This window comes from Kryptolebias marmoratus, linkage group LG24 (genome assembly GCF_001649575.2).
Source record: "Kryptolebias marmoratus isolate JLee-2015 linkage group LG24, ASM164957v2, whole genome shotgun sequence".
Classification (NCBI taxonomy): domain Eukaryota; kingdom Metazoa; phylum Chordata; class Actinopteri; order Cyprinodontiformes; family Rivulidae; genus Kryptolebias; species Kryptolebias marmoratus.
Window position 1 is genome coordinate 16,578,303 of NC_051453.1, and position 14,213 is coordinate 16,592,515.

The 14,213-nt window shown below is 41.4% G+C and overlaps 1 protein-coding gene across 2 annotated transcripts; it reads left to right on the forward strand.

Moving 5' to 3' along the window:
• The first annotated feature begins 113 nt into the window (after positions 1 to 113).
• On the forward strand, positions 114 to 12,342 carry oma1 (OMA1 zinc metallopeptidase). 2 transcript variants are annotated; one of them, XM_037974252.1, is made up of 9 exons: positions 659 to 853; positions 1,721 to 1,758; positions 1,878 to 2,106; positions 2,253 to 2,426; positions 2,535 to 2,642; positions 3,853 to 3,981; positions 4,119 to 4,193; positions 5,078 to 5,227; positions 10,167 to 12,342. In XM_037974252.1, the coding sequence occupies exons 1-9, from the start codon at positions 803 to 805 to the stop codon at positions 10,491 to 10,493; spliced, it is 1,281 nt and encodes a 426-aa protein (XP_037830180.1). In that variant the 5' UTR covers positions 659 to 802; the 3' UTR covers positions 10,494 to 12,342. The 2 variants fall into 2 exon arrangements, with proteins under 2 accessions (XP_017284345.1, XP_037830180.1); XM_017428856.3 differs by lacking the exon at positions 1,721 to 1,758 and having other exon boundaries at positions 114 to 853.
• Positions 12,343 to 14,213: the final 1,871 nt, after the last annotated feature.

Here is a 14,213-nt window from a genome sequence, read left to right on the forward strand (position 1 = left end):
TTGAATGTGACTTAATAGCATATACTATTTATTTTTAATTTTACCTCGCGTCTGTGGTGAAACGTAATTCATGTGAAGGGGAACGTTAAACCCCTGACGTGTTTCTGCGGGGAATCATTTGGGAGGAGCAACGTCAGACAGTTCTCGTATAACATTTCCCTCTTTAACACTGAAAGTTGCGAAACGCCCTTTCGCGTCGCGTCGCAATAATACGATTGAACAGGACGTATTCGTTTCGTCGTTTCGTGTGTGTGATGGTGTTATTTGGACCGGTGCAAAGACAGCGAGGTACTGCCGCCATCGGACAGTGGTAACCAAGGTTACGGGCTAGCGCAAATGACTTTGACACTTGAAACCCGGAAGTAGTCTTCAAGAAATAAACTTGACTGACTTAGAACACGTTAAAAATGATTGTATCCTATTAAAGTAGTTATTTCTTTCTGTGAAACGAACATTTCCTGTCTTCTTGCGCCGTGTAACCAGCCCAGTTACCTGTTATAGGAATGGCTTTATTTTGTAGGAGCATTTTAAGAAATGGCCGCCTTTCTCATCTTCACGTATATGTGAGTCGAAACTTTAATTGCTGTAAACAGGTCGGTTGTCCCGCGAAGAAGACGGGTCCGGTGCATCCTCCCGTCAACTTTTCAAGGTTCTCTGCTCAATGCAGAGTCAGCGCTAATACACATTTTGTGTCATGTGGCAACACCCGGTCGGCGTGTTTCCAGATAGGTTCTGTCCTGACCCATAGGGGGCGCTATTTCCACACCTCAGCCCCTAAAAGGGCTCTGCCTGCTCCCCTCATATGGATGGTTCTCAAACCCGTACAGAAACTCCTGGCTATACTACTAGGCAGGTAGGAAACAGTGTTAACATGTGTTTGAACTTAAATATGAGTACATACACAGTTGTTATATAACCCAGTAAAAAACAATTAGTTGCATGTCTGTTGTTGCTCCAGGCACATCTTTTAAAGGTACTCGTTGCACTGTCATGAAGACCAGTCAAAAAATAAAAGAAACAAATCACAATGTAAGAAACAATTCACAAATTTAGCAAAATTTGTGAACAGCTGCCAACTACCATGTTTTTTGTTAATATACAGGGCGACAGCTGAAGTGACAAAAAAAAAAGGTCAACAATGGCCACATTCAAGGAAGAGCCATTTGGGATGAGGAAGTCTGACAATTTTGATGTATTAGTACATATTTACACTCAGATTTGTTGAGTAAATTATGCCAATAAGCATCTGGTGGACTCAGATGAATTCTTTGTTTACACTTAGATTGGACCCACATTTCACAATCGTTTAAAAATACATTGGTAAAACTTCGAGAGGAAACACTTTCAGACCTCACCAATCGATGTCGTTCAGGATAACCTTTTTGTGTTGGATTTCATAGTTTGCAATGACTATGTCTAATTTTACTGATAACTACTGACATCAACAATAGCAATTATATACCTAAAAGTGGATCTGTTGCATTACTTTTTTTTTATCATGTTCAGGCATTAATTATGTGATTTTGTTTTACATGAACATGGTGTGTCATAGTTCTGCAAACATGAGGCTGCACAGATAACTGTCCCTTTAAATCCAAAAAGGTTAAGTTCAAAACCTGAGTATTCACTTTGAGGGCTCACACAAAAAATATATCGGATCATTATGTGTGTGGCACATTGCTGTGGGAGTGTTTTATGCATGTTTCTTTGCCTTTTGAAGAGGAAGCTGTTGCTCTTTCAACACAAAAGGCACTTCAGGTGATTGTTTTCACTGTTAGCGGGCAGCACATCAGTTTGTTTTTAAAAAGACTTACTGCAGCTACATCTGAGGACAAAGCAAACGCGGTCACCCCCACCCCCTCCCTCTCTGTGTGCAGGAGCATAAGGAAATGGTGGACTGCCCTGCCACAGAACCGCCGACTGCTGCTGCGCCAATGGGTCCTGGGGCACCGCTGGCATCTTGCGGCAGGGGGAGGCGTTGCCCTGCTGATCGCAGCCCTTCTCCTCCTAACCCACCTGGATGAGTCTCCAGTGACAGGCCGGGTCCGGCTGCTGGTGTTCAGCAGAGAGACATACTTGGAACTGGCAGCTCTGACGTCAGAGACCGTGAGAAAAAGGGACAAATGCTAAAGACAGTGTTTTCGTTTAAGCTGCAATGACAATTTCTTACAAGATTTGTAGATATCATGTAGAAAACGACACAACTGGCAGACAAGAGTACTTTTCTAATCTTTGTCTAATCTGTCCTTTAGTACATGGAGGAGTTTGCAGAGCATCTTCTCCCAGTCACTCACCCTCTTCACCAGATGGTGGAGCAGTCGGTTGAGCTCCTGGTGCAAAAGAACAAGGACATCCTTGAAGTGTCCGATGTCCCCTGGAGTGTCCATGTGGTGGAAAGCCCCCAAATCAATGCCTTTGTCCTGCCAGTGAGTACAACAAAGATGGATAAAACCCCCTTTTTCATACATTTTTCTTGTATTTCAGTATCTGCAAGCAACATATGGCTCAGACGTGTTATGCTTTTCTTCATGTAGAACGGGAAAGTGTTCATGTTTACAGGGATGTTGGAGTCTGTAACAGATGTTGACCAGCTTATGATTGTCCTCGGACACGAAATGGCGCATGCTATACTGGAACACTCTGTAAGTACAAATCCCTCAGCAGCTCATGTTTAATCCTAGTTAGATTACCCATTATTTATTGTACAACTTGTCCCAAGAGTTGGAGTCCATATGTTTTATTTAATGTCCTGCTGTAAGCTTGGTGACTTTTCGTTTTCCCTACCTCATATGGTAAAAAAATGGTCCCTTTTAGTGCTCCTGTGCACAACTGTGCTGTTATTCTTTTACAGAAAAATAAACATAGATATGTTGTGGCTTTGGTATGATAATAGGCAAGACAATGAACCCCTCACTGCTCCCGATATGCTTATCAGTGTATGGTTGAGAATAAAAAAAAAGGGCTGTATATGGAGTGTAAAGCATATAACTGAAAGCACTGGATGAGTATGTGTGTGAATGAGACACACTGTAAACCACTTTGCAGAAGCTGGGGAAGTTAAAAAAAGGGTCTAAATATGTGTGGACCATTTACTATTTAATAAGTACAATAAGAACTACATGAATCAATAGACAGCAATAGCTGGACAAATGATCTGAGATGTTTTTATTTAATTTTTTGTCAGGACAGTGCCTCATTTTTGGGCTTTTGTTTTTGAGATTTTCTGTTCTGGGGTCCAAATTACAATATATACAGTTTCTGGGAATTAAATGGCTTGTTCTGAAATGAAAACACTAGTTATTTTATCACAAAAAATGACTTCTTGGTCTATCTTAGGGGTTTATAGGCTGAAGTGGCATCACTTACAGAGCTGTTGCATCATTTGTTGATAAAATAATCACTGACAGTCACTTTCAAACATTCACTAAATATGATTTATTGTGTATTTTTATTCTCCAAAAATGTTGTAGTTTTTTTTTGTTTGTTTACACAAAGCTCATTTATTTTCTTCCAAAATATTTATGATAGTTGTGGATATTTCAAGTCTTAAAGGATCCTCAGGGGCGGGCTCCTTGAAGGAGATTTTAATTAGATGAGGGGAATGAGCATCGACAAGCTCGGCAGCACACAGTAAGTTTGCTGTGTTGGACTGGCTGTTAAAACCTCTAAATCTGTTGTGGGGAAAACGTTTCGGAAAACAGATGAGAACAATCGATACACTCCAGCGGCCTCGCTCCCCTCCCCAAAAACTTTTAAACTCTGCTTTTCCGCTTCTCACCTCTTCTTTTTAATTTATGTCTCGCTCCTTTGCTTTCTGTTGTTCTCCCATCATTCCCCCTTCCAACCCTTTAGGCCGAACAGGCCAGCCTGTCTCATGTCGTGGACCTCCTGTCTCTTATTTTGCTGACAGCCATCTGGGTCTTGTGTCCCGGAGACAGCCTGGCATTGCTGGGAGGATGGGCAAAGGACAAGCTCACACAGGTGAGTTCTAACTGTTCTTTTGGATATTTGGAGCTACGGGGTATTAAAATCCCAATAGGTTTGACAGGAATAAAACGAGAGAGTGTGCAGGCATCTTGAAGTTTTTACGCACTTAAATGTCCCTTTTTGTTTTCCAGCTGATGTTCAGCCATCCCTACAGTCGGAAACTGGAGGCGGAGGCAGATGAAGTGGGACTGCATTTAGCTGCCAAGGTGTCCCAATCACAGATTTGTCATCACCTGTATTTGTTTGTCAGTATTAATGTAACCAAAACAGGATTAGGTGTTGTTTAAACTCGGACTTCAAAGTTTTAAAAGAAAACTTGGAATCGGAAAACTCAATGTGTCGGGTTTGAAAGCAACTAACATTTAATAAAAGAGGCCATTGATTAACATTGTGTAAAATGTAGAACCCAGTCGTTTCAGAGCTCAACCTACACAAGGGAATAAAAGCTGAAGCCTGTAGTAATGACCTCCAATGCCTCTTTTAAGAATCCCTTCCTTGATTTTGATTTAAAGTATCAAAAATATGTGAATCTGCTTGGTGATACTACACCTAAGCCACATGCGGATGACAGAAAGCTCAAAAGGCTTTTTACCTGATGTGTTCTTATCATGTTGTTGTATGGGTTCCTTTGAAGAAAGCTTGACTTTATTACTAAGGCTGGTCCTTTAATTCTATAAAAATCAAAGAAAAATAGAAAAAGAGACACTGAGAAAAGCTGTTCACACAACATATCGACACAAATGCAAGAAATTCTGTCAAAAAAGAAATGGAGCGTGTGCTTTTTACTGAGAATTTTCTCATGTTTTTTGTACTTTTAATGAGCAATCAGCTTAATGAAATGCAATACTCTGCTGGTTAAGTGCTCGTTTTTACTGAATTTAATGATACATGCAAACATTATTTTTCTGTTTCTGCTCTGATTGTTTTAAGATGATAGAACCCTGTGATTGTCGCTCATGCCTTGTAAACAGTCTGCAGGGCACTAGAGGGCACTGTTGTCAAACTAAATGAAACTCAGAACTGAAGTTTTTCATTAGACAGCAGGATCTCATGTAATGTGTGTGTTTGTGCGTGTGTGTGTCTTTCCCAGGCCTGTGCAGATGTGCGAGCAGGTCCTGTGTTCTGGCAGCAGCTGGAAATCGTAGACCGACTTACAGGAGAACCCACTTTGCCCGAGTGGCTGTCCACACACCCATCACACAGGAACAGATCCAGTCAGATGGACCGTCTCATACCACAGGTATACACACACACACACACAATGACCAGTTTTTGATCAAGTCCTCACCCAGGAGAAAACAGTCTTTATTCACGTGTTTCTTTCAAGCCACAAATTAGAGTCTAAAGACCTTTAATGTCGTACGCACGTCTGTAGTTTTAGAGAAACCATGTAGCTTTAGGAGCTGTTGGATGGAGTCTTATGGAACTAATGAAGTGTCTGGAGAGTTTTTATCCACCTGCAGACATGGAGAGAGGAGCGGAGAGGAAGGAAAGACTTGAGGGACAAAAGGAAAAGACGCAGGGTTTTAGGAAGACAGGGAAAAAACATTTTCCTGCGCCAGGGCCTTGGATGCCAGCTAAACTAAATGTCACGTAGGATTTGAAACTAGGACCTGAAAGAAAACAGCCTTATCATTAGCAGCTCAGTCTCACAGGACCAAGCAAGCGGCTGGCACTAAGGCAACCAATCAATGATATCTCAAGGCTATAAGAACATCAAGAGGCAATTAAGATGGTAGGTTTTGCAAAAAAAAAAGAAAAAAAAAGCCAGCTTCTCTAATCCTTACAATTTACAACCCCAAATCTGAAAAAGTTGGGTCGTTGTGTAAAATGTAAATAAAAATGGAATACAATGACAAGGTAATTTTGAATTTTATGGCAACAACACATCTCAAGAAAGTTGGGACAGGACCGTGTTTACCTCTGCGAAGCATCCCCTGTAAACATCTAGGAGCTGAGGAGAGCAGCTGCTGGAGGTTTTGGAGTGGCAGTACCACAGGCACTAATGCATCCCCATACCATCAGAGAGGCAGGCTTTTAAACTGTGCGCTGATAACAGACTAGGTGGTTCCTCTGGGTGGTACAGAGGAAATTTTAAATTCCAAAAAATATTTCAAATTTTAATTCATCTGTCCACAGAACAGTTTCCCACTCTGCCTCAGTCCATTTTAAATCAGCTTTGGTCCAGAGAAGATGGCGGCATTTCTGGATGGTGTTCAAATCTGGCTTTTTCTTTGCCTGATAGAGCTTTAATCTACATTTGTGGTTGGCACAGTGAGCTGTGTTTACAGACAATGGTTTTAGGAAGTGTTCATGAGTTCATGCAGGGATGTCCAGAACAGAATCAGATCTGTTTTTTTCAATGCAGATCTGCCTGAGGTGTCAAAGATCACAAACATTCAGTTCTGACTTTCAATCTTGTCCTTTGAGCTCAGAGATTTCTCCAGAATCTTAAAATCTTTTTGATGATTTTATGAACTGCAGATGATGGGAGAGTCAAAGTATTTTCAATTTTCCACTGGGGAACATTATTCTGAATTTGTTCCAATAATTTTAAACAGTTTTTGCAAACCGGTGAACCTCTGCCCATCTTTATTCCTGAGAAACTCAGCCTCTTTAAAGTGCTCTTTTTAGACCCAGTCCTCTTTCTGACCTGTTGACAATTAATCCAATTCATTGCAAAACGCTCCTCAGGCTGTTTCTTTTTCATACCACATACTTTTACAGCCTTTGTTGCCCCTGGTCTTACTTTTTTGAGATGAATTGCTTTCATAAAATTCAAACTTACCTTATTTTTTCCTACAGTACAATACAACATTTTAGTTTAAACATTTGATATGTTGACTTTGTTCCACTGTGAATAAAATATGATTCTATTACATTTCCAATCATAGCCTTGGGTTTTTATTTACATTTTACACATCGGCCCAACCTGTTTGGCACTGGGGTCTTATGTGTGTGTGTGTGTGAGGTTTTGTCTGAGAGATTTTCAGTATTTTAGTTTGCAGTGAGTGTTACTGTTGTTGGAAAAGTGGAAAATGATTACACTTTCAGATGCTCCAAGCACAAAAGCCTAACAGATGGGTAAACCACTAATTGTCCATCAGGTGGCTCAATCATCGAGTGTGTGCATGTGGTGTGTAGGTACTTCTGCATAACTTTGTTCCCAGTGTGGTACACTGACCTCTAGCAGCAGTTGTTATCAAGGCCAGACTGTAGCCACAGGCAGTGAAGTGATGAAGATTGTTTGGTTGGGTATTAATCGGCTTGCATTACGTGCGCGCGTGTGCTGATAAAACTCTCTGTTTTTGCAGTGATAATAACACACCCTCTTCACACCAAACTGTTTGATCCAGCATAGCTGCACAGATGAAGCAGCTAACAGCTGAGCTCAGTCAGGTGAAAGTGATGCATAATGTGATGTTTTTGACCTTGCGAAGAAGGGGTGACAGCCTCAAGCTACTTAACCCGACTCTTCTGGGGGCACTCCACCTCCACGAGTGGGCTCATCATCCTTAAGCAAAGCAAATTAAATCCACTGGTAGCATGAGAGGGAGAGGCTGTTGAGTGGCGAGCCGAGTGCACGTATGTATGCAGTTATGTAAGTGAGATGAGAGGGAATGTGTTTTAAATGCTGTGAAGTGATTGTGGTTCGTGTCCTTTGGCTCGCTTTCTGTAACCTGTAAAGTGGTTGGATCACGTTTTTTTTTTTTTTTTTTCGCCAAACAAATGACAGTTTTTTGTCAGACACATATCTCATAGCAACAGCAGGTAGGAAGCATGTGTAGTTTTGCAACTAAACCAACACAATGTAACAAGAGCTGTCTGACTAAATCTGCAGCAGTTGTTCAGAGTAGTGAGATTACAGAAGCTGCTGGTTTGCTAGAAGGTGAGGTGGGCGACAACATTTTCATTTTGTTGCCTCTGTCCCCACGTTTTTGAGAAGTGTCACTACCATAAAATTCAAAATGACCTTTTTTTTTTAAAAAAACAAACAAACAAAACTGTACAACTTAAACATTCAATATGTTTACTATGTCCCATTGTGAATAAAATGTGGGTTTACGAGATGTGCAAATCATTGCGTTTTGCTTTCACTTACAAAAGTAATGCCACCCAGAGGAAGTGGAAGACTGCAAAGTTTGTTCCCATTTTGCTCAGGTCTAAAAACCACAACCTCTGTTTTGTCTGAGTTTAAAAGCAGACAATTAAGAGTCATCCAGGTTTTAATGTCTTTAAGACATGTTTGAAATTTAAGTGACTGGATTTATCAGGTTTCACTGATAAATATAATTGTTTCAGGCCTTGTCAAATATGTTAAATATAGCTAAATATGAGGAGAAACAATTTAGTTGTTGGGTGAATAAAAATGGCAGGAAGCCTTGTACATTTGTCATGAGTAGCAGATATTGATATTCAATATTGGCCCACGGATGGTGTGTCACCCACGTGGAAAGGTAGACCTGTCACATACATATAGATATAGATTGGTTTACGCAAGAAACATCCATCCATTCCTTTTCTCTATCAGCTGGATCCTGTTAAGGGTCACAAGGAGCTGGTACCTATCACCAGCGGCCAGTGGGCGAGAGGTGAGAAACACCATAAATAGGCTGCCAGTCCATCACAGGACCAATACACAGACATACATAACAAAATAGCCATGCACACACACTCACATGTCAGGGAGGCATGATTTTGAGTTGTGGAAGGGAACACACACAGTGGATCAGTGGTTAGAGCAGTCATCTTCCAATGAGAGAGTTGGAGGTTCGATTCCAGAGACACTGAACCCATCATTGCCTCTGGTGTGCCCCATTGGTGTATGAATGGAGTTTAAAGCACCGATTAGTCTTCATAGAATGATTTAGTCAGATTAGCTTTGTAGAGATGCAGCAGTTGGCTGTATGTGAGGGTGGATGGGGAAATGAGGGCTCAGATTGTGTTGTAAAGCGCTTTGAGTGGCCTGGTTGGCTAGAAAGGTGCTATATAAGTACAATCCATTTACCATAAGGAGAACACTAAAACTTCACTTAGAAAGGTCCAAGTCAAGTTTCGAACCCAAGCTAGTTTGTTTATTTTGCTCAGAATAGTCAAATTTATTCACTCCACATCACTTAAACGCTTCAGGAAAAAAAAAACATGAATCACGTTAATGTTATAGGAAGAAGTACTTTATATTTCTAGTGTCAAATTTAGAGAATAAAAAAATGATCTGATGGAAACAATGAGACTGATATGATTAAACCTAAAAGATGATGTTTTTATTTCTGCTAGTAAAATTAGTTTAATTAATAATGAACTGCAGAAAAGTTGAGTTAAACCTTAAAAAAACAATCATATTGACTCAACCCATTTTGTTACATTGCGTTGAACCATCTAATTCTGAAATTAAATATAATCACCTAAAGAGGAGTGGGAGCATCCTGCTTAATAACAGCACACAGTTGAAAAGCTTGCCTCTCTGATGGTTTGGGGGTGCATTAGTTGCTACGGTGTGGGCAGTTTACACATCTGGAAAGGCACCATCGATGCAGAAAGGTATTTACAGGTTTCAGAACAACAAACTCTCCCATCCAGATGACGTCTTTTTCAAGAAAGGCCTTGCATATTTTAGCAAGACAATCCTAAACCTCATACTGCATCCATTACAGCAGCATGGCCTGTAGACAGAGAAAAGTCCAGGTGCTGAACTGACCCGCCTGCAGTCCAGACCTCTCACCAGTTTAAAACATTTAACCCATCATGAAACAAAAATATCCAGCAAAGATCCAGGACTGTTCAGCAGCTAGAATCCTCCATCAAACAAGAATGGGACACAATTCCCTCCAAACCTCCAGCAGCTGCTCTCCTCAGTGTCTAGATGTTTACAGACTGATGTTAAAAGACGAGTGGTAAACAGATGACTGTTAATCATAGTCCTGTCTGCACTTTTTATAAATTTTGTTGCTCCTATTACAGTAAAATTTCCTTAGTTTTTCCCAAAAAATATTGCAATTTCTTGAAACATTTGATATCTTTACTATGTTCTATTGTAAATAAAATAGGGATTTATTACATGTGCATATCAATTTGTTCTGTTTTTATTTACATTTTACACAAGTTCCCAACTTTGTTAGAATTGGGGTTGTAGTTAAGATATGCAGTGTGCGTGTCTAATTTTGCATCCTCCGTTTCAGGCTCTGGAGTTGAGGGAAAATTGTGCATGTCCTGCCCTGTCCCCTGTTGACCCTCGAGCCGTCTTCTCTGAAACCGCCCGTGTGCTGCTGGAAAAAGCAAAAGAGCGCAAGGGAGGAGGGCTCAAGGGCGCCCACGAGCTGCGGCCTGCCTCAGTCCCAGCAGAACCACCTGCTCCTCAAAGTGCGCCCCCGTCCTCTTCAGGAGTGTATCGGCTAGGCAAGGGCTGGGCTGCAGCTTCAAAGACAGCTGTGGCATCACCTGGCCCTGCTGCTGCACGGGAAGAATCCCAGAAGGTTCTGCAGAACAATAGTCAACAGGGGGGTTAAATCATCACAAACCTTAGTCAACTAGATATTTAGTAAAACTTAAAACTTTTTCCTTTCCTATTAAGACTGCTGTAAGCTGTTGTCAGGGCGGCACAGGTGTAAACAAATGAAGACCCCGCTCATCGTCTCACATGACTCTTTTTTTGCCTGCCAAGATGACAGACAAATAAGAAATTTTGACAGAGCATGGGGCGGGTATTGTTAAAAGATCACAATAAATTAATGAAAAGTTGGGGTAAAAAGTCAGCAGTACGCAATTGAGAATGCTACACATGTCTACTGACCACAAAGATGCCACTCTAATTAGATAACCTTGAGCAGGGAAATGCTGAATTAATTAGTAAACCTTCCATACTTTGCAAGATTAATATGTGCATTATTCATTGACACACAGCAGCAGAGGAGAAGAAGCACTTATGTGTGCATGTTAAAGGCTGTGTCCATTACAGGAGGAGGACGTCAACCTTCTCATTGTGACTGGAGCATTGTCATGCAGCGCACACGTCATGCACTTTATGCATTTTTCTAGCCTGGGGGACTTAATGTTGCAAATTGATGCCGGGTTGTTTAAAGATGCAGCCCTTTTACACAAGAATGTCAATACCAAGCAAGCTTCGAGATTTTTATTTATTTTATTTTTTTTTGTGGGATATAAAAAAAACCCAAACATTTATTTAACAAGTCGAGTGAGGAAAACATTGATATTTACAGCATCAGCCCGCGGGAGCAGTCACGCACTGAAGAGGGGAGGGCGGTTCTGGTTCAAAGCTAATGCTATTCTTTTATGTGTGCGTGTGTGCTGAAATTAAATGCTACACTTGGATACACCGTGAAATCTAATTCTACAACTGTGTTACCGCTGGTGGGAATTATTTTATTTACGCTATACTTTTTTAGGGGGCGAAGCCTGTGCCGGCTTCTAAAGCGTCTGTAATTAAAGGCCGAGCGTTCGTTGAAGGAATGCATATCACCCGCTGCCGCTCGTGCCAGAGTCTCAGACTAAAACCATCACATGCTGAGATGTAGAGTTTTGTAAAACCTTGAAAATAACATTATGCGCTATCTCACACTCAAGTTACGTGTTGCGCTTGGCTCTCAGCTGCTACCACACCAAATCTTAGCTCAATACCTTTAAAAATGATTGCGTTAGATCTATTTCTGTGGCTGAGGTTGATCAGCTGTGGCTGCCATTTTGAATTTGATTACCTTCAAACGATTATCAGTTGTAGATGCATATAGAATGATTGCACTTTAAAAATGTCATTAAAATCCATCCAGTGGTTCATGAGATGTTTCACTAACAGATAAAATTAGTTGACTTCAAAAGTCGTGCCAAAGTTTAAGGCAAAGATGTCATCCAATATGCAGCGCACAGAGTAAGGGCTGGGGACGACGCTTGGCTACTACCACACTAAAGCTAAATTCACTGAATTACAGACATTTGGGGGGGTTTAGGTCAGTTGATTTTGGTGGCCATCTTTAATTGGTTTGACTTCCAACAAGAATCAGTTGTAGATGTACAATCAGAGATTTTTATCTGAGAGTTTCATTAAAATCCGTCCAATGGTTCATGAGATATTTGGCTAACAGACAAAAGCACACACAGACACAGGCTAAAACACAAAGGCAAAAGGCAGGCAGTAAAAGAGTCTTCAACTAACTGTGAAAAGCTTTGTTTTACTTCGAACTGAAAAAGGTTTATATAATAATCCTTCTCTGTGTTGGAATAAATTGCACTGTGATTGCTTATAAGAGTGTGCTACAAAGTCAGGAGGAAATGAGTTTAGCAGAAACTTGTTCTGTAAGCAGTTTTATTCAATTAAAACTAGTTGAAGCGTTTTTTTTTCTACCCCTGTCTATTTTTCATTTCTCTCCAAATTGACGTGGATCAAAGGCTCACAATTACCAACAAACGAAACGAGGACGAAAAGACAAGGCGCTGGATGAGCTTCTCATCAGGTGTCGGCATGTGCGCGCGCCGTAGCTGCTTTACAGCCGTCGGTGTCGTCTCCCAACTGATCAGAAACATGTAAAGTTCTTAAATCTCATCACATGTTACCGCTGAGTCAATCATATGCAGATGAAAGCTGCTCGAACTCCCCCGAGTCGTCGCCGCCGCCGCAGCTCCTTGTAAAGCCTGCCAACTGTTACAACTCCTAGCTTCTTGAATACAAGATCAGTGTTGTGGTTTAAACAGCTGTGGAGCACGCACCTGTTCACTGTGTAAAATATGGCTCAGAAGGAAGGATGGAAGCCCCCACCCCGTCTCCTGGCCACATTGTTGCGTGCACAGCGAGGCAGCTGGATGCAGCTTCCCCACACCCTCAAAGAGAAACTGGAACATGGGCCGGGGCGACAGATGACACACTTACACCCAAAGGTAATGGGCGCAATGAAATACACACTCGGCAGTGAGTAATTGCGGCTCGCTCTTGGACCACGACAGAAGGCTCGCTCAAAGAAATACCGGAGAAACATGCAGTTGGATAGACGGAAAATAAAATGCACAAAAATAGAAAACGGGCCAAATGGGACCGTGGGGTCAGACAGGGGCAAAGATGAGATTTTATTTCAAGAGACTTGGAAAACCCACAAACTTGCTTTTTACTAGCATTTTATTTAATGGACCAACAAAAGGTGTGTGTAACTGTTAAGTAAATGGGAAAATTGATACGTGGTTTTAGAATTTCATCACAAATAATCTAAAAGGTGTGTGTTTGTATCCAACCTCATGCTCCAGCTCCAGCTGCAAGTCTTTTGGAATGTGTCTCTACCAGCTGCCCATTCTGTTTTGCAAAATAATCCAAGTTCAGTCAGACTGGACGGAGAGCGTTTGAACAGCAGGTTTCAAGTCTTCTCAACTGGATTTAGTTCTTAGTCATTCGAACACTTGGATATGCTTTGAGCTAAACCATTCCATTGTAGCTCTGGTCTAAAGTCTGCTGCAGCCTCTAACAGGTTTCCTTCCAGGATTGTCCTGTATTTAGCTCCGTCCGTCCTTCTCATCAACTCTGACCAGCTTCCTGTCCCTGCTGAAGAGCAGCATCCCCACAGCATGATGCTCCCACCTCCATGTTTCACAGTAAGGATGATGCGTTCAGGGTAGATATGCAGTGTTTGTTTTCCAGCACGTAGGCCAAAATGTTCGGATTTGGTCCCATCTGAGCAGATTTGTTCCACATGTTTGCTGTGTCCCTTAACATGCGTCAAACAGCAAACGGGACTTCCTATGTTTTTCTTTCAACAATAGCTTTCTACTCGCCACACTTCCATTAAGACCAGATTTGTTGTTGTGCATGACTAATCGTTGTCTTGCCAACAAGTTCTCCCACCTGAGCTGTGGATCTCTGCAGCTCCTCCAGAGTTACTACAAGCTTCTTGGCCGCTTCTCAGATTATTGCTCTCCCTGCCCGGTTTCTGAATTCAGGATCATGTCTTGGTAGGTTTGCAGTTGTGCCTCTTTTTCATTTTAGATGATGGATTGAACAGAGCTTCATCAGACGTTTAAAGCTTTGGATATTGTTTTCTAACCTAATCCTGTTTTAAACTTTTCCAACAACGTTAACCCCGACCTGTTTGGCGTGTCCTGTGGTCTTCATGATGCAGTTTAATCACTAATGTTCTGTAACAAACTTCTCAGGCTTTCACAGAGCAGCTGGATTTATACTGAGATTAAATTACACACAAATGTACTCAATTTACTAATTAGGTGACTTCTGA